This window comes from Hemitrygon akajei, chromosome 31 (assembly GCF_048418815.1).
Source record: "Hemitrygon akajei chromosome 31, sHemAka1.3, whole genome shotgun sequence".
NCBI classification, from domain to species: domain Eukaryota; kingdom Metazoa; phylum Chordata; class Chondrichthyes; order Myliobatiformes; family Dasyatidae; genus Hemitrygon; species Hemitrygon akajei.
The window spans coordinates 29486692-29511482 of NC_133154.1; the positions used below are offsets into that span (position 1 = coordinate 29486692).

The following is a 24791-nucleotide window of genomic DNA, read 5'->3' on the forward strand; positions in this document are numbered from 1 at the left end:
TTCAGCTCCTCCATGCTGCACATTTTACCCTCCTCAAACCTTTTCCTGATCTGATCCATGATCTCTTTATTTCTGCATTCCTCAGCCACCTTCCACTTCTGCGCCATCTTCAGTTTCTCATGTATCACCCTTGACAGCTCGTCCTTGAAAGCTGACAAAAGGAGCAGAGGATGATTGGTTAGTCCATGCAGAGAGTGGAAAGGGGTCCCTTCCCTAGTTGTGTGTGACAGGTCACTGAGAGGGAGATTCACTCACGGTTCAGCCTGAGACAACATACATAAAATGCAGGAGGAACTCAGTAGGTCAGGCAGCATTTATGGAAATGAATACACAGACAATGTTTCAGCTGAGTCCCGATTTCAGGACTGAGAAGGAAGGGAGAAGATGCTAAAATAAAAAAAGAGTGAGGGGAAGGATACTAGCTGGAAGATTAGGTGAATCCAGGTTGGGAAAAAGAGGTCAAGGGCTGGAGTGGAAGCAATATGATTGACAAGGAGAGTGAACTATCTGAGAAAGGGAAGAAGGAGGGAACTTGGGTTAGTAATAGGCAGATGAGAAGAAGTAAAAGGTCAGAGTGGGTAATAGAGGGAGGAGCAGGGGAAGTTTGTTTACCAAAAGGAGAAATCAATATTCTTGCCATTAGTTTGGAAGCTTCCCAGATGGAATATAAGGTGTTGTTCCCCTACCCTGAGCATGGCCCTCTTCTTCGCACAAGCTCTTGTCTGACGTATCAAAATGGGAATGGGAATTGTAATTAAGTTGTTCGGCCATTGGGAATTCCTGCTTGTGTGGATTGTGTGGAGGTGCTTGTCAAAGCAGTCCCACAATTTACAATGGGTCTCACCAATGTAGAGGCTGCATCGGGAGCACCAGACACAGTAGGTGACCTCAGCAGATTTGCAGTTGAAGTCTGGCCTTACCTGGAAGGACAGCCCTGAATGGTGATGATTGTGGAGGTGTATGGGCAGGTGTACTACTTAGGCTGCATGCAGGGTTAACCGCAAGGAGGGTATTATTTGGGAGTGGTGGGGGGGAGGGGGACACAAATGGATAAGGGAATTGCAGAGGGAGTGATCCCTGCAGAAAGTGGAGGGAGAGGGTGCTAAAGATATATTTAATGGTAGGATCCATTTAGAGATGGCGGTAGTTGCTGACGATGATTTGTTGGATGTGGAGAATCCTGGGGTGATAGGTAAGTGCAAGAGGAACTCTATCACTGTTAATGGAGTGAAATAATGGAGGGACAGAAATCCCATTCTTTAAAGAAGGACATCACTGTTCAACCTGTTTTGTTTCCAAAAAGTCATTTCTTTGATATTTCTCAGATTATTCTTTACAAATTTCATGCAATCAACAACCTCTTATTTAAAGTTTCATCTCTGTCCTCCTTCTCAATCTCCTCCGCTCCTTGATCAACCCCCAGTTATACTCCTGACAGAAGAGGAAAATGTGAGCTTTGCCCACAACCTGCCTTAGATTTAGGGATGGGAAACTCCTCTGCTCCCCCTCTACATCTCTCACAACAATCACAACAAATCTTGGAAATGGGCTGCCCTCCAGCCTATTACAGGGCTAGTTGTTAAAGTGCCAGTACGTGGACCCTGCCTACAACAGGGGGTGGTCCGAGCACAGCATCAGGTGTATTTGAGAATGGTACAGACATATCTCATGAGCTGTACCATCTCCAACCTAGAAGTCAGTAGCCAGTGGAGTCTTTTTGCAGGAGCTAGGATGAGAGGAATCATCGTAGAGGACACTTGGCAGTTCACCTTCTCACTGTGAATGGGCACCAACACCCCCAACTGCCACAAGTACCTGTCCCCCTCCCGGCAGAAGCCATTCATAGCTGACACATGCAATCCTCTCTCTGCAGCGGGTGTCCCAACCCCACCAGCTTGTTCCATCTCCAACACTATCCTAATACCAGGATCAGGGGTGGGGGAATCCTCAGACACCTCAGGGTAATCTGAGACTGTTACTGACCATAGGAGCAGGATCATCTCCACATCAGGCATCAGACTAAAGTTTTTGCTCATAGCTCCTGGTCTGGAAGTCCAGCCAGAACCTGTCCTGAGGTAGAGATGAGCAAGACTCCTCATCAAAACACTTTGCACAGTCTCTGAACTTCGGTAAAGAAGTTCAGGGAAAATATTCCTCATTCAGAAATGGGTAGCTCTTAGCCTACCCTGGAGTATGAACAGAAAACACAACCTTTATGGTCTGTGTCCTCCTTGTTACCCTATTCATTGCCCCAGCAGCAACAGTGGGAGGTCCCCCAAATACTAGAGCACCCTTACTTTGCCCCAGGGGTCAGTATCCCACAGCTTTTTTCCATTCCCATCACCCACAGCCACAATTGGGGTAAATGCTAGGCTCCCACTCCTGCAGCTACTGTCCCACCATGTAGCTGGTGTTTCTAATCGACACCAGCCAACTCTTCTCTTATCCTGTTGTATTCTCCCTTGTTTCAGCATAATACAATGGGTTTTGGATCAAACTATTACACTCTCCACTTGTATGAGAAATTCAATGATTCTCTGATCACCCTTTCCAAGATTATTTCCAAATACAAGATCACTACGCTCTCTCATTACCCAGGTGAGAAAAAGATAGCACATTCTCTTGCAGGTTCAATAACACATTGTTTTGGAACGCTATCACTGATGCATTGTCCATAGTCCTCCTCAAGAATGCCTTGACTAATTTGATCTATTCACATAATGTGCAAGTCTCCATAACACCTGCTGATCTATTCTAACATGCATTGGATATTTTTGTTTAATTGCATCTGCCACTGTAATGTTATTATTTCATGCCACCACTAGGTCCTACTGCATTTCATCTTCCACCATTTTTCCCACTCACTCCTGGTATCCCATGCGTCCCAGTATCCCGCAACCCCTTCAACCCCCGAACCCTCCTCTTTTTACCTTCTTACTTCCTACAATCCTTCTGACCCTTTACTGACCCCTGACCCCAACTCCACCTCCTGCTATGTCTTGAATTCCCTGTCTGATCTTCCTCTCTCTGAAGTGGAGCTTTATCTCCTCAGCAAGGGCTTTCCATTCTTCATCATGTGCTGACACCTCAATGAGTTCAGAATTCAGAATCAGCTTTACCCCTGCACTCCTGCCTCAAATCTACCCCACCATGGTCATTTGTTTATGTTCTTCGAAAGACCCAACACCAACTTCTTAGTATGAACATGTCCAAAATATCAGTACACCCCTCCCTGATCTCACTATGACTTTGGTCCTTCTGATGAACACTGAGATGTAGTACACAACAGGAGTGTTTCCCATTTTTAGCTTTCAGACTCAGAGTTATTTTTAAATCTACAGACACACCCTGACCAGAATATCTTGAGCACTTTGTTTATTTTCTCGCCAGGGATACGCATTTGTTCTTCTGCCAGCTTTCTGTCCATTTCCTGTACATGGTCGAAATGACGTTTTTCCTCTTCCAGGAAGAGGGTGAGGACAGCACACCCCTACAGAGAAGAGAGGATACAATCATTCACATCCAACTCTCTCCCATCACATCAGTCCACAAGAGAACAGAAAACATCTAGTGCTGGGGACTGATACACAATTAAAGACCTCCTCTTACCAATCTACAGGAAATTGGTAAAACCACATATAACCATATAACAATCACAGCACGGAAACAGGCCATCTCGGCCCTCCTAGTCCGTGCCAAACTCTTAATCTCGCCTAGTCCCACCTACCCGCACTCAGCCCATAACCCTCCACTCCTTTCCTGTCCATATACATATCCAATTTTACCTTAAATGACACAACTGAACTGGCCTCTACTACTTCTACAGGAAGCTCATTCCACACAGCTATCACTCTCTGAGGAAAGAAAGACCCCCTCGTGTTTCCCTTAAACTTTTGCCCCCTAACTCTCAAATCATGTCCTCTCGTTTGAATCTCCCCAACTCTCAATGGAAACAGCCTATTCACGTCAACTCTATCTATCCCTCTCAACATTTTAAATACCTCGATCAAATCCCCCCTCAACCTTCTATGCTCCAATGAATAGAGACCTAACTTGTCCAACCTTTCTCTGTAACTTAAGTGCTGAAACCCAGGTAACATCCTAGTAAATCGTCTCTGCACTCTCTCTAATTTATTGATATCTTTCCTATAATTCGGTGACCAGAACTGTACACAATATTCCAAATGTGGCCTTACCAATGCCTTGTACAATTTTAACATTACATCCCAACTTCTGTACTCAATGCTCTGATTTATAAAGGCCAGCGTTCCAAAAGCCTTCTTCACCACCCTATCTACATGAGACTCCACCTTCAGGGAACTATGCACTGTTATTCCTAGATCTCTCTGTTCCACTGCATTCCTCAATGCCCTACCATTTACCCTGTATGTTCTATTTGGATTATTCCTGCCAAAATGTAGAACCTCACACTTCTCAGCATTAAACTCCATCTGCCAACGTTCAGCCCATTCTTCTAACCGACATAAATCTCCCTGCAAGCTTTGAAAACCCACCTCATTATCCACAACACCTCCTACCTTAGTATCATCGGCATACTTACTAATCCAATTTACCACCCCATCATCCAGATCATTTATATATATTACAAACAACATTGGGCCCAAAACAGATCCCTGAGGCATCCCGCTAGTCACCGGCCTCCATCCCGATAAACAATTATCCGCCACTACTCTCTGGCATCTCCCATCTAGCCACTGTTGAATCCATTTTATTACTCCAGCATTACTACCTAATGACTGAAACTTCTTAACTAACCTTCCATGTTTAACTTTGTTAAAGGCCTTGCTGAAGTCCATATAGACTACATCCACTGCCTTACCCTCATCAACATTCCTCGTAACTTCTTCAAAAAATTCAATAAGGTTTGTCAAACATGACCTTCCACGCACAAATCCATGCTGGCTACTCCTAATCAGATCCTGTCTATCCAGATAATTATAAATACTATCTCTACATATAGAGACTATGTAGAATTTATATCGTGGCCTTGAATGAAGGCAGATTTTTTTTTAAAAAAGCGGCAAGGATAAATTGTAAAAACAACACACAGAGGTAATGAAGAGCAGAGAGATAGGTTCTGTGAATGGACAAGGATCAAGCAAATCCAGCACAATGTGGAATAGTGCAAAATATCCATTATGGCAGAAAAATAAATAAAGCATATTATCCAAATGGAAGAGTTTGTGAAGTTCTGAGATGTAGAGGGATCTGGGTGTTCTCATTCAAGATTTACAAAATGTTTGTGTGCAAGTAAGTGGGAGAGAGAGTGTAACAAAAGTAGAAGGGAAATACTTAAGTTATATCAGGTTTTGGTGAGATTACATCTAGAATATGGACAGGTCTCCTTGAACACTAATACACTGGAAGCAGTTCAGAGATGGGTTCCTGGACTGATACCTGTATTGACAGATTACCTTATTAGAGAAAGTAGTGCAGCCTGGGACTAGATACATCTGTGAGAAATCCCAGAACAAGGGTCACGGTCTGGATGTTTGTATATGGGAGATGGTCGTGAATCGCAAAGCTGAGTTAGATAAACAGGCAGCTTGATCAACAGAGATATGAGACAGGCATTTTACTCTCAACGCCCAATTGGTTTTTGGAACTCTCCATTGAAGCACAATGGAAGCAGAGAGTTAGGATTTTTTAAGGGAGATATTGGAAGACTCCTGAAATCTAGCATTAAAATATAATTCCCACAGCCCATGGATACTCTGTCCCATTACTGACGGTCCAACTATTGAATTCCCTCCCACATCCCATGAACATCTCCCTATCATGAACTCTCTCCACCCATGGAATCCCCTCCCATTGTCCCACAGGCACTTAGCCCCATCACTGATAAACCGCACCCATTGAAACTTCTGCCAGTCCCATAGGCACTACCCCCATTACTGAAAAACCCCACCTACTGAAACTCCTCCCACAGCACCACAGGCACTACCCCCATCATGGAAAATCCCCACCCAATGTAACTCCTCTGAGAGCCCACAATAACTGGTTTCCGAATCACAGACTCACTCCATTCAGTTAATCCCGTTCCAGATGTTATGGAGAGTGGAAATCAAATTCACTTTTGTTGGGTGAATGGAAGGAGGCAGAGGGGGGATTTTTCTGAATCCATGTAAGGCAGAGAAAAGAAAAGCTATGAGACTTGAAAAATAAATGTCTTGCTGTAAAATATTGACCACACCTCCACCTCGCCCTTGGTCTTTTTTCATACTCCTTGGTGGCTTTTTCAAGATCCTTCATAAGCTCCTGGAAACCACAAGGTCTCCGGTAATGTCCAGATGTCAGCTTTTCTTTTAATGGTGACATTACATTTTTTAGATGTGTCTCACATTCCTCTTGTGATTTTTTCTTCATGCTGACCATGAGAGACTCGTAAATAGAACTCATCTTCTCCTGGAAGTGAAGGAAAGCTGTACAGTAATCTAGGAAACTTAAGTATTGTATACTGACCACTGTCTCTCAGTCCCTCTCTCCAAGGGGGAGATCTGTACACTAACGTTATCTCTGAATTGCTCTCTCACAGGGAGAGATCCATACACCTACCAGTGACTCTCAGTCCATCTCTTTCAGTGAGAGATCTGTACACTAACAGTATCTCTGAGTTGCTTTCTCTCTCAGGGAGAGATCTGTGCACCAATCGGGAGTGACCTGTATATAGACCAGTGACTCTCCACCACTCTCACTCAGGGAGTGAAATATACTGTCCAGTGTCTGAGTCCCACATGTTCATGACGATGTCTATGAATTCTGTCTCTCAGTCTATGTCTGCAAGGGTTGGATCCAGGGACTGTTGTTTGGAGATGAGGCAATGTCTGAACATTAGAAGCTTTCCTCAATATGTTCCATGTGTTTGTCACTGTTGTCATTCATAGATCTTTTGTGGAAGATATTGAATGCCTCTAAACTCCTCCTATTGTAATATTCTACAAGGCTTCTCACAGTACAACAATTAGATTCTGAGAATTTTGTCATTCCATCCTCATAGAATTTCAGTACTTCATCTACTGCTGCTTGGTTTTCCACCTCCGCTAATTTGGCGACACAGCTCTCCACACACGGAAAGACCCCATTCGACATCATGCCCAGGTACGCCTTGGCCAATTCAACAAATCCTGTGTAGGATATTTCTGGAGGTCAGCACCTGGAGATCTGATCACAACCTTAATCCCCACTCTCCATATACCAACATACCCAACCCATTCTCATTCACAGCCAATGGGATCACATCCCCTCTCATGCTCCCCTATCATTCAAACTGACAATGGGACACAACACCTCCCCATTCACTCATAGTGAACTCCATCTCTATCCATTCACCTTACCCTCAACACATTTGCTGGTATCCCAGACCATCCTGTTTATTTCCAATGGAATTCCAACCCCATCCCATTCACTTCCATCGTCAACACTTGCAATGGGATCTCAGCCCCTTCCCATTCACTTCCCTTGTACACACTTTCAATGGCATCCAAACCCTTCCCATTCAATCCCACTGTCCACATTCCCATGTACTCTAATAGTATATTCCCATTCCAGGTGAGTATTTCAGGCCAAGAATCTTCACCGAGGCTAGAAAGAAAGAGGAAAAATCAGGATAGGAAGGTGGCAGGTGATAGATCAAACCGGGAGAGGAGGAGAAGGTAAAGTAAAGAACTAGGAAGTAGATTGGTGAAAGTGATTAAGGGCTGGGGGAGATGTGATAGGAGATGACTGAAGATCATGGAAGAAAGGGAAGGGAGGAAGCAACAGAGGGATGTGATGGGCAGGTAAGATGTTTGAGAAATCGATGTTCATACCATCAGGTGGGAGACTATCCAAACAGAATATACACTGGCCTCATTGTGGTAGAAGAGGCCATAGACGGACATGTTGGAATGAAATGGGAAGTAGGATTGAAATAAGTGGCCACAAGGAAATCTGGCTTTTTGTGGCAGATGGAGTAAAGGTGCTTAACATGAACGAATGAACACTGATTTCTTGATCTCCAGTAATTCCCCCCCCCCCCACCATCTCCTTCACCATTCCCCATTATTGCTTCCCTCACACACCTTCTCCTCTCACCTGCCCATCACCTCCATGTGATGCTTCAACACCTTCCCCTTCTTCCCTGGTCTTCAGTTCTCTCCTATCAGATTCCCCCTTCTCCTGCCTTCACCTTTTTCACCAATCGACTTCCCCCCTCCTTTCTTCACAATTCCCCCTCTCCCAGTTTCATCTATCACCAAACAACTTGTACTTTTTCCTCTTGCACCCTCCCCCATCTTCTTATTCTGATTTCTTCCCTTCCTTTCCTATCCCGATGAAGTCTTGGCATGAAATGTCGACTGTTTATTCTTTTCCATAGATGTTGCCCGGCCTGCTGAGTTCCACCAGCATTTTGTGTGTGTTGCTTTGGATTTCCAGCATCTACAGATTTTCTCATGCCAGGTTAGTGTGTTATACTGAGGAGAGTTGGTGAGGTTTTGCCCGGTTACTCACTCCTGCCCATGACCAGCTGACCCCCAACAACTCTCTTGACTTTCATGTGGGTGTGAATGTAATTGATGAGGTTCTGGCACTCCTTGACGAAATCCTTATCCAGATCCTTGTTCTCCAATTCCTGGAGCTGCTAGACATTATTCAGGTGTGTGGGAAAGGGAAATGCAAAGCAGCAACGTGAGGAAAAAAGATCGCGGATACACCTGCGGAGTTCATTATATTTCTTGTCCTGCTCTCTGATCTCACCTGTAAAAAAAAAGTATCAGAAATCAAGCAGGAATCACCCTTACTGAGTCTGTTCTCCCATTCCCAACATGGCAACTGTAACCCACAGGGCTGTGGGGAGGAATAGGGGAAGGACAGGAAGGAAATAGAGGGGATGCAGTTTGTGAGATGTGATGGTGAGGGACAGGATGTGTGGGAGGAACATCAAGTGCATTGTACTTAGGTCATGGGGGACTTATCATGGAGGGGGATGATGTGACATTGGTGTCATACAGGATAGCTGAGGGTCATATTAATTGAGAGGGGTGTCTCTGGGAGAGTGGCACTCTGTCAATCAGATGAAACTCTGATGGGAAGGAGGTGTCAGCTGGATGGGAATGGTGCATTTATACCATTAAACCAGAGGACAATGCACATTGGTATCAAGTCATTGCAGAGAATTGAGAGGAAATGTGAATATGAACAGGGCAGGGGAATGCAGAGTAAGTTGGGAATGAGAGATGTGAATGGGTCTAGAGACCCTGGAATGTGTGTGTACAGATTCTCAAAGGTAACAGGTTGCCCCTTCCTCCACCAACCCTTTCACACACTGAATTCAACCCTGCTCCCTCCCTTCTCTAGCTGCTTTCCAAGTTCACCCTATCTCCTCAGAGACTGGCACTGCTGCATACTCACTGTCCTTCAGTTTCAGATTGTACTCCAGGTACTCATTCGGAGTCACAGGTTTTCCATCAATGTTCATACCCAGTGTCAAATCATGGATCACCCAGACAAATTCAGAGAAGAAACGGACAAAGTCCCAACTGTCACAATCATTGGGCTGGGACTTCATCTGGATCCGCTTGGACAGTTCTGGTATAGGTGGGGCTGATGTCATGACATGGACTGGGACTTGGTTATTGGATACAAAACAAATCAAAGAGCAAATGAGAACCAGGAAATTGGAGCAGGTATAGACCACACATCCTCTCAAGCTGATCCCACTGTTCATGGCACCTCTGCCCCAGATCTCAATTCCAGTGTTGATCCAGTGTTTCCCAGTGGGGCAGATCTGGCCCTGAGCTGAGCAAGTATCCAAAGCGGCTGGTTGTGGAGTGGTACAGCACAGAAAACGAGCCCTTCAGGCTGGAATCTGATCGCGAGTTAGGGGTTATGGGATGGAATATACATTACTGTTTAGCGTCTTAGGCACATACAGTATATAGCTCAGGAGCCTAGGACTTTTGCACAGTACGGTAGTGATTTTATCTATTGCACTGCACTGCTGCTGCTGTCAAAACAAATTATGACATGTGAGTGTTGATGTCTCATCGGCAATTAGCTATGAAAAGATCCAGAGCAGGCTGAAGACCAGAGCGGGGTGTCCAGGAAGAGGAAAAGGATTGGAGATGGAGGAAAGGGTCACTGGTGCAGGCTGGAGAGTTCTTGCCAAAGAAATACGCACGGAGACCGAGGCAGTGGAGGAAGAGCTCAGCATCCTGTCGAGCTGAGCTAGATGTTGATAGTGATGAGTCTACCAGGATGCCCAAATCCTTCTCATACAGTGCACTTTCTAACTCAAGACCCCCCATTGTATATTTATATCTAATGTTTCTACTTTGTATATGTAATACTTTAAATTTCACCTGCCATTTGTCTGCCCACATCTGGGTTTTGTTTAGATCTGCTGCCCAATGTTATCAGCCCATCTTTCCAATTTTGTGTCAGTGGCAAACCTTACTGGTTTGTTTGTTATGTGCTTATCCAAATCATATGTAAATTAAAAACAGCAGAGACCCCAAAACTGATCCCTGCAGAACCCTACTTTTAACATCTTCTAGGTGTGAAAATGATCCTCTCACCATATCTTGTTGTTTTCTATTTCTCTGAGCCAATTCTGCACACATTCACACACCTTACCCTGAAGCCCAACTCCTGTAATTTGATTATTAACCTCCAATGGGGTACCTTGTCAAAAGCCTTCTGAAAGTCAAAGTAAATACAGTTAGCACTCCTTATCCATGGGGGATTGGTTCCGGGACCCCCTCGCGGATACCAAAAAATGTGGATGCTCAAGTCCCTTATATAAAATGGCGTAGTATTTGCGTATAACCTACGCACATCCTCCGGCATACTTCAAATCATTTCTAGATTACATATAATACCTAATACAATGTAAATGCTATGGAAATAGTTGTTATACTGTATTGTTTAGGGAATAATGGCAAGAAAAAAGTCTGTACAATGTCACTATAGACGCAGCCATCGTAGCTCTTCTGGGAATGCTGATGCTGCCTTGCTATCAGCCGATCCCGATTCTCCATGATCTTTAAGTTCTTCAGGCTGTAGCGCTTTAAATAGCCAGACAGCCATCCCTAGCAGTAATACTTCCATGAATTACAGCTTATTTCTGTTTTATGGTGGGAAAGCTGGATTCATTCTTACCGACCTTATGGCCCACTTTGGCAAGCAACATGCCACTTTTCAAAAGATCTAAGATTTCTAATTTATCGGTGAGAGATAGCACTTTACGCTCCCTCTTCGTAATTGTTTTGACCACTTAATTGCTTTTTAGGAGCCATTTTTTCACAGAAACAAAGTAGCGACCGAACGAAACCCGAGGCGAACAATGCTTAAACAATGAGTGCTGGAGAGAGAACTTCCGGGTTTTCCCGATGTGCGGTTGGTTGAATCTGTGCATGCGGAACCCATGGATAAGGAGGGACAACTTATCAACCATTCTATTGTTGTCAAAAAATTTAGTTGCGTCTTCATAGAAGTTCAACTTATTAGTATAACATGATTTCCCCTTTCTGAACCCATGCTGGCTTTCTGCTAACATGCCTGTTCTTATGTGCTGCTTTTCCATCTCATTCTTTGTTATTGATTCCAATATCTTACCTACACGTTAAGCTTACTGGTCTATAATTACCAGGTCAGTGAAGTTACCCTTCTTAATACCGGGCAACATTAGTCCATTTCTGGTCCTTGGGGATTTAACGAGTCTTCACTACCTTTTAAAACTGCATGTTAGGGGCTTGTACATGACATCACAGACATCTTTATGTTCACTTAGATATATATTAACTGCCCTGGAGATTTATTAACTTTCAGCCTTTTCAGTTGAAGCAGGATCTCACGTTCTAAGATCTCTAAGTCACATAAAACAACTTTATTTTTCTCTACCCTTACTGGCATATTGTGAGTATCTTTGCAGGTGCAAGATTCTGCAAAATATGAGTTAAAAGTATCATTATGTTTTTGTCTGCATAATTTATCATCCCACTATTATTTCTAAAACACTTAATTTCCTCTTTGACTTTTCTTTTACTACAAAATATTGAAAAAATCCCTTGGGTTAACCTTAGAATTATCAGCAATATCCTTCCCAACCTGCCTTTTGGCAATCTGGATTTCCCTCTTGATGATAGCCCTCACATTCTAATATGTCCTATGGTTAACATCATTACTAGTTTCTTCTCTATTCCTTCTATAGTTGTCTTTTCTTCAATAATTTTTATTCATCCATGTAGTTGACCTATTGATTTTATTGCTTCTTCTGACCTTAGGTATGAACATTTACTTCACTGTGTATGACCTCTTTAAATCAACCCCATTGTTCCCCAACTGACTCAACATCAACACTTCTTTCCAGTTTACCTTCTGAAGGCTCTGTCACATCTGCACAAACTTTGCCTTTCTGAAATTCAATTCAATGGCTTTGGTTTTTACTGATATACTCTCCCAAAAAACTTTGAGACTAACAATATTGTAATCAATTGTTCCTCAAGGCTCAACAACTTCTGTCCTCAATATTTTATACTGACTGTTACAGAATAACAAATCTAGACAGGCCTCCCCTCTTGCTGGTGCATTAACATATAGGGTCAAAAACAATCACACAATAGCTCAATGAACTCACTTGCCTGTAAACCACTGGTCACTGCATTCTCCCACAATATTTGGGAAATTAAAATCACCCATAACCATAACATCACCCTCAGAACTAGTGTTCCTAATATTCTGATAGTTTATTAAAATCACCCTCAGCATTGCGGCACCTATAACATATACCCAATGTTATTCCTTTATCCTTATAGCTTTCAATTTTCACTGAAATATCTTCACTAAGTCTTGATTCATTTCCAATCATAAGCAGCCTTATGTTCAAATTCTCTCTTCTGTATATGGTACTCCTCCACCTTTACGATCTTCCCTATCTTTACTAAGTGTATCCTTTAATTCTATATTCATCACCCCCTTTGAGGTTAGCCAGGTTTCAGTTATTGTTATTATATCATATATACATTTGCATAAAACTGCAGCTTATTTATTTGATTCTTAGTATGTCTTGCATTTATACAGGCCATCCTTAGCCTGTTACTGATGTTTTTCATCCTAATCCGACCCATTTAATACTTTTGAAGCCTATAATCAGTTTGTGTCCTAACATGTTATTCTCCACTAAGGTGTTTAAACAGTTGTGCCTGGCCTGTTTGGTGTTCCCTGTCCCACCCCATTCCCTAGTTTAAACAGTCTTCAACCCACTGAAGCATAAGTCTGCCCAGTACATTAGTGCCCCTCCAGTTCAAATGCAACCCATCCCATCGGTACAGGTTCCATCTGCCCCAAATGGTGCCCCAATATCCCATAAACCTATGCCTCTCTAAACTACACCATGATTTGAGCCACTCGTATTTTACCTGGACTACTGTGTTGCACGGAAGAATTCTGAGAAGACCACCTGGTCAGTTCTTCCCACCCAACTCTTTAAATCTGTCTTGCAGAACTGACAGCCTGTCCTTCCCCATATCATTTGCTGCAATGTGGACAATGACTACTTGATCCACCCCAGCTCTGGCCAGGAGCTTATCTACTCATCCAGAGAGGTTTCTTACTTGTGCTCCAGGTAGGCAACACATCATATGAGACTCCTTGTCAGTACTCATCTGATCCTCTACCCTGCTGACAATTGAGGCCCATACTATCACAACTGCCTTTTTATGAGGGTTTGGTTTAGGATTAGGGGCCCTGTGGGACTCCTCTGCCCTGCCTGCCACCTCAGAGGCTTCATGTTCATTGTGGAGCATCGCTAGATGTTCAAAATGGTTGGATTCTTCCAAACTCTGTAGTTGATGCCCCAGGACAGTGTGCATCTTACCCTGCAGTCACCTACTTGTCTCTTTCTAGTCTGGAGTCTGAACCCATGGTGCTCTTGGGGTAAACACAATCTCACTAAAGGACATCTGGAGTACATCTGCAAATTCTCTACAACAAGGCAGGTGAGCTACCTTCTCCTCACCTTCAGCCACCTTATTCCGGAATTGAATTCATTTGATTTTATTTCTTAAGTCCTTCACAAACATGTGGAGTAAAAATCTTTATGATATGTCTCCATCTAAAAGTGCAATCACAGTAATTTATAATAAATAGAAGTCTCAAATCAACATGAGTTAATCAGTGGTAGAAGTTGTCCCGGAGCCTGTTGGTCCTGGCTTTTATTCTGCAGTACCATTTTCCGGATGGTAGTAGCTGGAATAGATTGTGGTTTGGGTGTCTCGATTCCCCAATGATTCTTTGGGCCCTTTTTCGGTGTTGAATTAGCTGACATTTCCCACATAAGAACACTCCAGGGAGCAAGCGTCCATGAATCTGAAAATTGTACAGACTGACCTTGCAGAGGCTGCATTGTTATACTTTTAGGGGAAATAAGTACAGAAGATTAAGTGATTGTATTTATATAAATTCTTAAAAGTAAACTACTGCTTATACTACTATTCCTATTTTGCTCCCCATGTACCAGATAACGCCAAGTGTGTGCTTGGACATTCTAGATTTGCATTCCCTGATCGATTCGCTTTCTCTGCCAGTAAAACTATACTGTGAAGCCATTCTTGGTCCTGCCTTGTTAGGCCCACAACAACTTCACCATCTAAATATCAGGTCGCTTTTTCGTTGAAAACAAGCTAAGTGCCTTGAATTTCACTTAGCTTATTTTTTATCATTTTTGTTCTTGGGTCCCTAATTCAAGAAGCTTTTGAAGTGTTTTACAAAACTCTATATCCCAAAGTTCCAGGTGGAAGCATAACCCAAATTGACACCTTCTTGAATTCTCTAGAGTTACCCACTTTAAGCAAAGAACAAAATAGAAGGATGACTGCTGACATAACAGAAGTTGAATTAAAAGCTGCAATAAGTAATGATCAGACAGGTTTTATACAACAACACCAAACACAAGACAATATACGAAGGACACTTCACATTATGGATCATATACAAAATAATAAAATTGAAGCAATAGTAATGAGCATGGATGCTGAAAAGGCATCTGATTCGGTTAATTGGAATTTTCTTTACAGAGTTTTACAAAGATTTGGTTTCCAAGACACAATTATTAAAACTATACAGACACTATATGACAACCCTACTGCTAGGATTAAAATCAATGGATATTTATCAAATAGTCTTACTCTAGAAAGGGGCATGAGACAGGGTTGTGCATGGTCACCACTACTCTTCACATTATATCTGGAACCATCAGCTCAATACATCAGACAAATTTGAAGATATCAGGGGAATTACTATTAAAGGGACAGAGCATAAATTGGCTTGTTACGTGGATGACATTTTGATCTACAAAGTATCTAGGGCAACCAACATACTCTTTACTTAAATTGATGCAATCCTTTGAACAATATGGTCAATTATCAGGATACAAGATCAACATAGATAAAACCAAATTACTTTCATATTACTATAGCCCACCAAGAGAAGTTGAAAGTAGATATCCCTGGGCATGGCAAACAGAGTCTTTCAAATATTTGGGCATCATTATGCCGAAATATTTTGCAAAATTAACAGAATGTAATTATCAGACATTATATAAATGAATTAAGGAAGATATGGCAAGATGGAACCTGATTCCTTTTGTCAGTCTCAGTTCAAGGATTGAGTCTATTAAAATGAATATACTGCCCAGACTGTTATATCTCTTTCAGACCCTACCAATAGAGATTAATCAAAATCAATTCAATGAACGGAACAAGATGTTATCAAGGTATATTTGGCAGGGTAAAAGGCCTAGAGTTCGTCTCAAAACTTTGCAATTAGCAAAGGAAAAGGGGGGATGGGGCCTACCTTGTCTTAGAGATTATTATTTTGCAGCACAGTTGAGAGCTGTGATATATTGGTGCAACCCATCATATGACACTCAATGGAAAAACATTGAGGAGCGGGTACTTCCCATTCCTATACAAGCAATTTTGGCTGATAACAACCTGCAAAGGTACATAAATACTATTGATAACTCATGGGTGAAATTAATTCTTAAAATATGGAAAACTACTATAAAAGAATATAATCTAGAGGGAGATATTGCAATTCTTAAATGGTGTGCATATGACTCAGATTTTACACCAAATAAATTGGATGCTAGATTTAAGGACTGGACAGCTAAAGGAATATCAGTTCTTTGCAACATAATGAAAGAAGGAACACTGTTCAGTTTTGAAATGCTTAAAGAGAAACACTTATTAGAAAGACAAGATTTTTATCGGAATTTACAGATGTGACAATATGTTAATAAGACACTTAAAAATGTAACCAAGGGAAGTACATGCTTGATAGAGCTATTTAGAAAAGCATATAATTCAGATAACGGTAGTAGAATCATTTCAAGTATGTATAAGGGGCTGTCAAATCTTAAAACACATTCGACTTCATACATTAAAAATGGGAGAAGGAAGGAGGGATAATTATATCTGAGGAAGAATGGAGGTATCAATGAAAGTGTACCAGTTCACAAAAATGGAGGGAGTTTGGATGGAAAAACTTTATAAGATATTTTATTTCACCCTCTCAGAAATCCCATTATGATACTAACCGCCCTATTTGCTGGAGAAATTGTGGAAATCAAAATGCAAATCATTATCATATTTTTTGGGATTGCCCTGTTATCAAAAACTATTGTAGGGGGATACATAATGCCCTACAAGACATCTTTAAATGTGAAATACCCTTAGAGAGAAAGACCATATATTTTGGATATATACCTCAAGAATGGTTGAAAAGAGATAAATATTTAATGAATATACTGTTGGTGGCTGGTAAAAAAGACTCTTACTAGGAAATGGTTGTCACAGGAGAGCCCAACTTTAAATGCATGGATGGAAATTACAATGGACATTTACAAAATGAAGATAACACCATCTGTTAATCATAAGCTGGAACAATTTGATTCATACTGGGAAAATGGTTTAACTACATTCCTCATAGGCCTGATTTTATTCTCATCAATCAATGAATATGTTGTAAAAAAAATCACTCCCTACTTGTACATAGTTTTTTCCTTTTGCTTGTTTTTTTTTCTTCCCGCTCTTTTCTATATTTACCTCAGATAAATACTTTGTGGAGATTTGTGATATATATGATTATATGGCATATATGTACAATGTCTGAAATACATCTTATGGAAATGTTTGATGATGAACTTCAATAAAAATAAATTACAAAAAAAAGAAAACAAGCTAAGCTCCTCTATTACTAGAGCTAGCGAACTACTTATGCAAAGGCAAAAAAAAGTGGATAGAACGAAAACAATTCTCTGCGGCCCCTGTAAGACGATCAAACTCAAGTTATCTAAGCAGCCGCGTCCAAAATTTAAAACAGAACAAAATAACTCCACCAAACGTTTTTCTCACACTCACAGACAACGCCAACAGTAGGGTGGAGTCTGCTGCAACAGCTCCGGAAAAACCCGGAAGTGTCGGGATATTTAGTCGACTAAGTTTATCGTTTGCAAATTCTCCTTTCATTTGACTCTTGATGGAGAGAAGCTGCTGGCAAGATAGCACGCTGTCTCAAAGTTCTGCAACAGGAGCAGGTGAGAGAAACACGCAAAATTCTGTTATGGATAATGTAAATCACCTTTGCGAGTTACCGGCAATCTAAAGGATAACCGGGTCTAGAGGGCCAGAGTTATAAGGAAAAGTTGGGTAATCCTCTCATGGGGGTAAGCAATATGCATCTAGGGTCGGTTAGATTTGGGCTTCAACCGAACAGGAAAGTTGGGATGTTCCGGGGAGGAACATTGATTCCGGCGACTGCTGTTTATATACTTCTCCATGCAAAATTATCGTTCTTCAAAATATTAACAGATCGTAAACCGGCATAAAATTATAAAGGAAATATATTTACAAAATTTTCAAGTTACAGAAATGAAAATAAAATTAATGGGACTCATTACAGTTAAACCAGTCCTTTGTGCACATAACTGTTGAGCTAATTTCCGGAGAAGTCGGCGCTCTGACGGTTCGAACTTCCCTCGAAGACCATCTCGAACGAACTGGCTTTCTCATCAGCTTTTATAGGATACTGTTTATCGGGTTTATGCAGATGCCCCTCTATCTTAGCTGGGTTTATCTTCACTCGACTACAGTCTTGCCTGTGCCCAGCCCACACTGCTGGAAACTGCTGACAAAATAACCCAGAGACTAGCTCCAGTCCCTGATGATCGGGGCGGATGCAGCTTTGCAGGCTAGGTTGTGTATTCTGTTGGTTGTATATGTTCGCTGCCCCTGGCATGTTCATATTATTTCTCCCTTTCCAGAATGTATAATGGCCCCTGCCTCCCTTAGAATGTCTATGCCAAGGATAGTACCCTCATTATTTAGATGGACCCAGAAATACTCTCAGAGGAACGTTTGGCAGCTTTGGTCCTGTTCTCACTGGAGTTTAGAAGAATGTGGGGAGATCTCATTGAAACCTACCAAATGCTGAAAGGCCTAGATAGGGTGGATGTGGAGAGAATGTTTCCGATGGTGGGGGTATCCAGAACTAGAGGGCACAGCCTCAAAATTGGGGGGGGGGGTGACCTTTCAGAATGGAGGTAAGGAGGAAGTTTTTTAGCCAGCGTAGTGAATCTGTAGAATGTTCCGCCCCAGACTGTGGTGGAGGCCGAGTCTGTGGGTATTTTAAAGGCAGAAGTTGATAGTTTCCTGATTGCTCCAGAAATCGAAGGATAAGGCAGGTGTATGGGGTTGAGTGGATCAGCCATGATGGAATGGCAGAACAGACTCGATGAGCTGAATGGCCTAATTCTGCTCCTGCGACTTACAGTCTGATACAGTGGAAGCTGCACTCTGCTGATTTCGAGTATATGCGATTTGCTTCATTCTGCCTTCACTGTTTTCCCTCCTACACCTGTAATATAAATAACCTGTCCAGTCATTGGCAAGGCTACGTCAGTTATCAATACCAATGCCGCTGTGTTCATGAACATATTTCACTGCTGGCTCCCTAGTAATGCTGTTGTGTACATCTGTGGGTCACCAGCTCTGGCAATGGAGGCTGCCATCAGCTGCTTGTCTGACCTCACCTGCTCTATAATCTGGCCACCAAATCAGAAAGAAAGGGCGGAACTGTGGATTCTGACTGTGGATTCTCACAACTGCTTTCTTTTCAGGACACTGCCTAAAACCATGGCTCTCAACCTGACGTTTCCTGACATAACCATGCCATTCTGACAAATATATCTGGATATAATCTCTCCCTCAAATATCTCCACACTAATTCCTACATTACACAAAATATAAGTGACAGGTAAAAATTAAACAGTACATAATCTAACTTTGCACCTAGTTGTTACTCTAAGACTCCATATAACTGTATAACTGTTAACTGTATAGCTGCTATACAGTTCCCCAAATGGTATACATGCACCACACCGCTCTGGCATCCCGAACAGTTAGTAACCACCCTTCACAATTGATGGTTCTGTCTCACTAAATTATTGTATTCTCTGCAAATGTTGCCACAAGGCCATCAATTCCCTTATGTAAGTCATTGACATATAATGCCCTGGTTAAAATTGTGTTTTTACTGCTAGGATGTTGGGCATTTTACTTTAGCAGTTTTCTGCAAACACAGTGTGTTCTGTTAGTTAGGCTTCATAGACTAGTGCTTTGACTTTAGCTGAAATAAGGAGGCTCTGCTCACACTAGGAATATTGTGTCAGCCATTAGGTGGGTGAGGAGAGGTGGGAGATGCCATGGAACATTCGAGAGAGCTGGGTAGGATTATATTTCTGAAGGTTTGGGGCTTTATTTGTTAGAAGGTGTGGAGAAGAGCACAAAGGATGAAAGTGCCAATACTTCTGAGTTAGCCAGTTTGTTCCTGACATTCTTCGAGGGAAGTTCAACCTATGGCTAGTGATGGGAATTCAGCAATGCACCCAGCTACTACAGAAAGAAGCTTCAACATTTTTGTGCACATTTAGACTGGTTTAAAGGTAATGGGCCTTTCTCTTTTTCTTTTCAAAGTTGAAATATTAGTGAATATACTTCCACTGTAATTTCATTTCAGTGTACCATCTGCTATTTCCTGGAGAATGATATCTTTGCATGGGGCAGTATTTACACAGAATTTGTTATTGTTGTGAACATCGATATCACAACAGATCCCTTGGAGTGAGTAACAGAAGGCTCCTTGTGGTGTTACATTATACAACAATAGACACCCAGGAGTGAGCTACAGGCTGAGACCAAATCCAGGGGTTTGGAGATTTCTATATAGAAATAAACAGATCAGTGAGAGTGCTTTAGAGGCAGGGATTTGGGGAGATTACAGTATATGTTGAAATACAGATACCGAGGAGTGAATTATAGGCCATAATCTCTTCCGGGTGTTCAGAAGGAGTATATATAAAATAACAGCTCCTGGTATTGACGTAGAGGCTGGGTTACAATCCATGGTATCAGGGATTGGTTACAGATCCCAGTGAGTAAATTAAAGTTTGGGATATATTCTAAAGGCTCAGGATTGAGATGCACATGTTTTGCTGATGTGCTCTCTGTTTTGTCTGTTCCATTTATCTAATTCAAGCAGTGTGAAATTCCCTTACTCTGAATTTGTAGACATTTTGGGAAAGGACTGTCTGATGTCAGGAACCAGCGTCCATGATGCCTCCAAACAGAAGATGGAGAAACCCTTGCAGCTGGTTTGGAACAAGGATGGGAATCTACAGCTTAACCAAGAGGCTCTGGAGGTACTCCAGTCCATTGAGGATCCAATGGTTGTTGTGGCTGTGGTTGGTGCTGCTCGTACAGGGAAGTCCTACCTCATGAACTGTCTCGCAGGAGACAAGAAGGGTAAGGGCAGTAGCTGTAAACTTCCACCTCTAACCTTTCACCTCTGTTTACTATCTGTCTTGTAGAAATTATCCTGAGACCTGTGACACACAGAGTACACTTGCATTGTCAAGCTGTCAGAAGTGGGAGATGTACTGGTGACATCCGTTGGTGTCATGTTGGTGTTCCCATTACTGTTTTGGACAATGAGTCGAGAGAGAGCTAGGGAATTTAAACTGCAAGCTTGCTTCGTATCTTGGATGCAGAGAGCACACTGGTCTTGTTAATGGCAACCAGAGTCACTTGTTGCAAAACCAACTCTGTGCTGACCATCAATGGTTCTTTTTCATGAATTTTACAACAAGCTTATTTTATTCTTCCCTTGTTCCCAACAGCTCATCCTAAACGTTATCCCTCACTCACCAACTAGTGATAGGATACTCTCAACTTGCACATCTTTAGGCTATGGAAGTTCATAGATCCACTTACGTTTGTGCAAAGTGTACTTCTCTGTCTCTCTCTATCGCTCTCCCTCTGCAGGATTCTCAGTGGATTCAACCACACAGGCTCACACCAAAGGAATCTGGATGTGGTGTCGATCCCTCCCTCAGAGACCCAATGAGGTCCTCCTGTTGCTGGACACCGAGGGTCTGGGAGATCCTGACAAGGTCAGTCCTTCCCTCAGAACTATGCCCCTCCTCAGAACAGTGGTTTCATTACCAAAGGGGTAACCCACAGACCAGAGTTCAAATCCTACCACAGACAATTTAGATGGTTAAATGCCATTTACAATGTAGATTTATAGTAAAATGTAATTAAGTCGTTAATTTATTAACTAACATTGTCACAGTTTCATGCTGAGCTATAAGGAAGAATTCTGCTATTGGAACTGTACGTGATCAAAGACCATTACCCTCTCCAAGTTTCCTGTCCCACCCACCCGAATTCCCATCCCCATCCACCCAGATGAAAGGACCATGAGACCATAAGACAAAGGAGCAGAAGTTGGCCATTCGGCCCATCGAGTCTGCTCCGCCATTTCATCGTGAGCTGATCCAATCTCCCCTTTAGTCCCATTCTCCCACCTTCTCACCACAACCCTTGATGCCCTGACTACTCAAATACCTATCAATCTCTGCCTTAAATACACCCAATGACCCGGCCTCCACTGCCGCCCGTGGCAACAAATTCCAGAGATTCACCACCCTCTGGCTAAAAATTTTTTTTTCGCATCTCCATTCTGAATGGGCGCCCTGCAATCCTCAAGTCATGTCCTCTTGTACTCCCCCACCATGGGAAACAACTTTGCCACATCCACTCTGTCCATGCCTTTCAACATTTGAAATGTTTCTATGAGGTCCCCTCTCATTCTTCTAAACTCCAAGGAGTCCAGTCCAAGAGTGGTCAAATATTCCTCATATGTTAACTCTCTCATTCCCGGAATCATTCTAGTGAATCTTCTCTGAACCCTCTCCAACGTCAGCACATCCTTTCTTAAATAAGGAGCCCAAAACTGCACACAGTAATCAAATGAGGTCTTACCAGAGCCTTATAGAGCCTCAACATCACATCCCTGCTCCTATACTCTATTCCTCTAGAAATGAATGCCAACATTGCAATTGCCTTCTTCACCACCGACTCAACCTGGAGGTTAACCTTAAGGGTTAACCTGCACGAGCACTCCCAAGTCCCGTTGCATCTCAGAACTTTGAATTCTCTCCCCATTTAAATAATAGTCTGCCCATTTATTTCTTCTACCTAAGTGCATGAATGTACACTTTCCGACATTGTAATTCATTTGACACTTCTTTGCCCATTCTCCCAATCTACCCAAGTCTCTCTGCAGACTCTCTGTTTCCTCAGCAATACCGGCCCCTCCACCTATCTTTGTATCATCAGCAAACTTAGCCACAAAGCCATAATCCAAATAGTTGATATACAACATAAAAAGAAGTGGCCCGAACATGGATTCCTGCGGAACACCACTGGTAACCGGCAGCCAACCATCCAACCAAAGCCAAACATCCAACCAAAGGATGTTAAGGTACCATGATAGTGTGATCTCCCCCAGCACTGTGGTGGTGAGCCTTGGCATAGACTCTGTCTGTAAGGCTTCCCTTGGCCATACACCTGCCACTGGTGGCATTGACAGGAAGGATGCTGTGGAGGGAAGCCTCACCCACCGACCTCTGTAAACACTGAACAAGAAATGTCCAGAAATAGGATGGTTATCTATCAGACTGATCTCTGAGCGAGAGCTCTCACTAACTGGTTGTCTGTCCTACCTGCAGGGAGACATCGATAATGATAATTCTATCTATTTACTGGCTATCCTTCTGAGCAGCATCCTCATTTACAATGGTCAAAGAAAGATAGACCAGCAATCCCTGCAAGACCTACAGTATCCTTCACTGGTGTCTCTCAGTCCTTCTCTTTCAGGGTGATATCTCTAGAGTGAATCTCAGTTTCTCTCTCTCTCTCCCTCTCCCTCTCCCTCTCCCTCTGTGACTGATATCTCTCAGTCCTACTCTCTTAGAAAGAGATTGTACACTGACAGGTTTCTCTCAGCCCCTGTCTCTCTCAGTGGAATATCTGTGCACAGACTTACAATTCTCTCTCCCTTTCTTTTGGCATAAATCTGTTTACTAATCATTGTCTTTAAATCATACAGTCACTGAGCTAAACAGCAGGGAAAGCATACCTTCAGCCATGCTTGTCCAGTCCGACTAAAATGTATTTTCAAGCTGATCCCATTTTCCAGCACGTTCCAATATCCCTCTGAATTCTCGTCATCTTCATACCTGTCCTCATACTTCATAAATGTGTCTGATGTCCATGCCTCACCCAATTCTTTGCTGGCTCATTCAAAATAATCTCCACCCTCGATGTACATCCCAAGTTCTTATCAATCCTTTCACTCTAACAGTGCAAATATACCTGGAGCCCATACATTTAATGTAAAAGTCCTACAATGAACAGTCCTTCCACAATATAACTCTATGTACTTATCTGAATTTAATTTGACATTCTTGAGCCCAGCTGACCAAGATCCCACTACACTTGCTGGTACTCTTCTTCACTGTCCACTGTGACTGTGAACTAATGCTTGAGAACTGTGCCCATCCCCAGAAGTTCCACAAATACATTTCCAGCTTGGTCTTTTAGGGGCCCTCTTCACTCCATGTTACTCTTCTTTCATTAATATATTTGTTAAGTCACTTAGAATTCTCCTTAATTTTCTCAGCTAAAGTCACCGCACGCTCTTTTCTGCCCTCCAAATTTCTATTTTGAGTTTACTATGGCATACTCTCTCTCTCTCTCTCTCTCTCTCTCTCTCTCTCTCTCTCTCTCTCTCTCTCTCTCTCTCTCTCTCTCTCTCTCTCTCTCTCTCTATATATATATATATATATATATATATATATATATATATATTCAATATATATATATTCAATGATTCATTTGATCCCAGCTGCCTGCATATGAATCAAGACATCTCCTCTTTTTGTGATCAGAGTTACAATAATCCTTGACATCCAGGATTCTCAACTACCAGCAGCTTTGCCTTTTTCTCATCAAGACGCTGTCTCTCAGAGAGATATCTCCACAATGGCTGGTGTCTCTTCGTGACACTCTCGCTGAGAGGGAGATCTGTACACTGACTGGTGTTTCATCCCTCTTTCTGAGAGGGAGGTCTGTATACTGAATGGCTCCTGTCCCCCTCTCCCCTGACATCCCTCACTTTTTTCCTGCCAACCCTTCATTCCTTTATCCTTGATGTTGATCCCAGTTTTGTGACTGAACTGTCCAAGCAAATCCAGATGAAGTCCCATCCTGATGCCCGTGACAGTTGGGACTTTGTCCGTTTCTTCCCTGAATTTGTCTGGGTGATCCGTGATTTGACACTGGATTTGAACGTCAATGGCAAAGATGTGACTCCGAATGAGTACCTGG

General features: G+C 42.4%; 2 protein-coding genes across 2 annotated transcripts in view; both read left to right on the forward strand.

Annotated features, from left to right (window-relative positions):
* The window catches only part of LOC140719013 (guanylate-binding protein 1-like), a 637966-nt gene that overhangs the window by 603265 nt on the left and 9910 nt on the right, over positions 1 to 24791 (forward strand). The gene's annotated exons all lie outside the window — the stretch shown is intronic.
* The window catches only part of LOC140718981 (guanylate-binding protein 1-like), an 8757-nt gene continuing 1410 nt past the window's right edge, over positions 17445 to 24791 (forward strand). The window contains exons 1-5 of the mRNA XM_073033292.1: positions 17445 to 17596; positions 20628 to 20861; positions 21381 to 21508; positions 23132 to 23241; positions 24628 to 24791. Coding sequence (XP_072889393.1) covers positions 17539 to 17596; positions 20628 to 20861; positions 21381 to 21508; positions 23132 to 23241; positions 24628 to 24791 — 694 coding nt within the window. The 5' untranslated portion in view covers positions 17445 to 17538. The remainder of the gene's footprint in view (positions 17597 to 20627; positions 20862 to 21380; positions 21509 to 23131; positions 23242 to 24627) is intronic.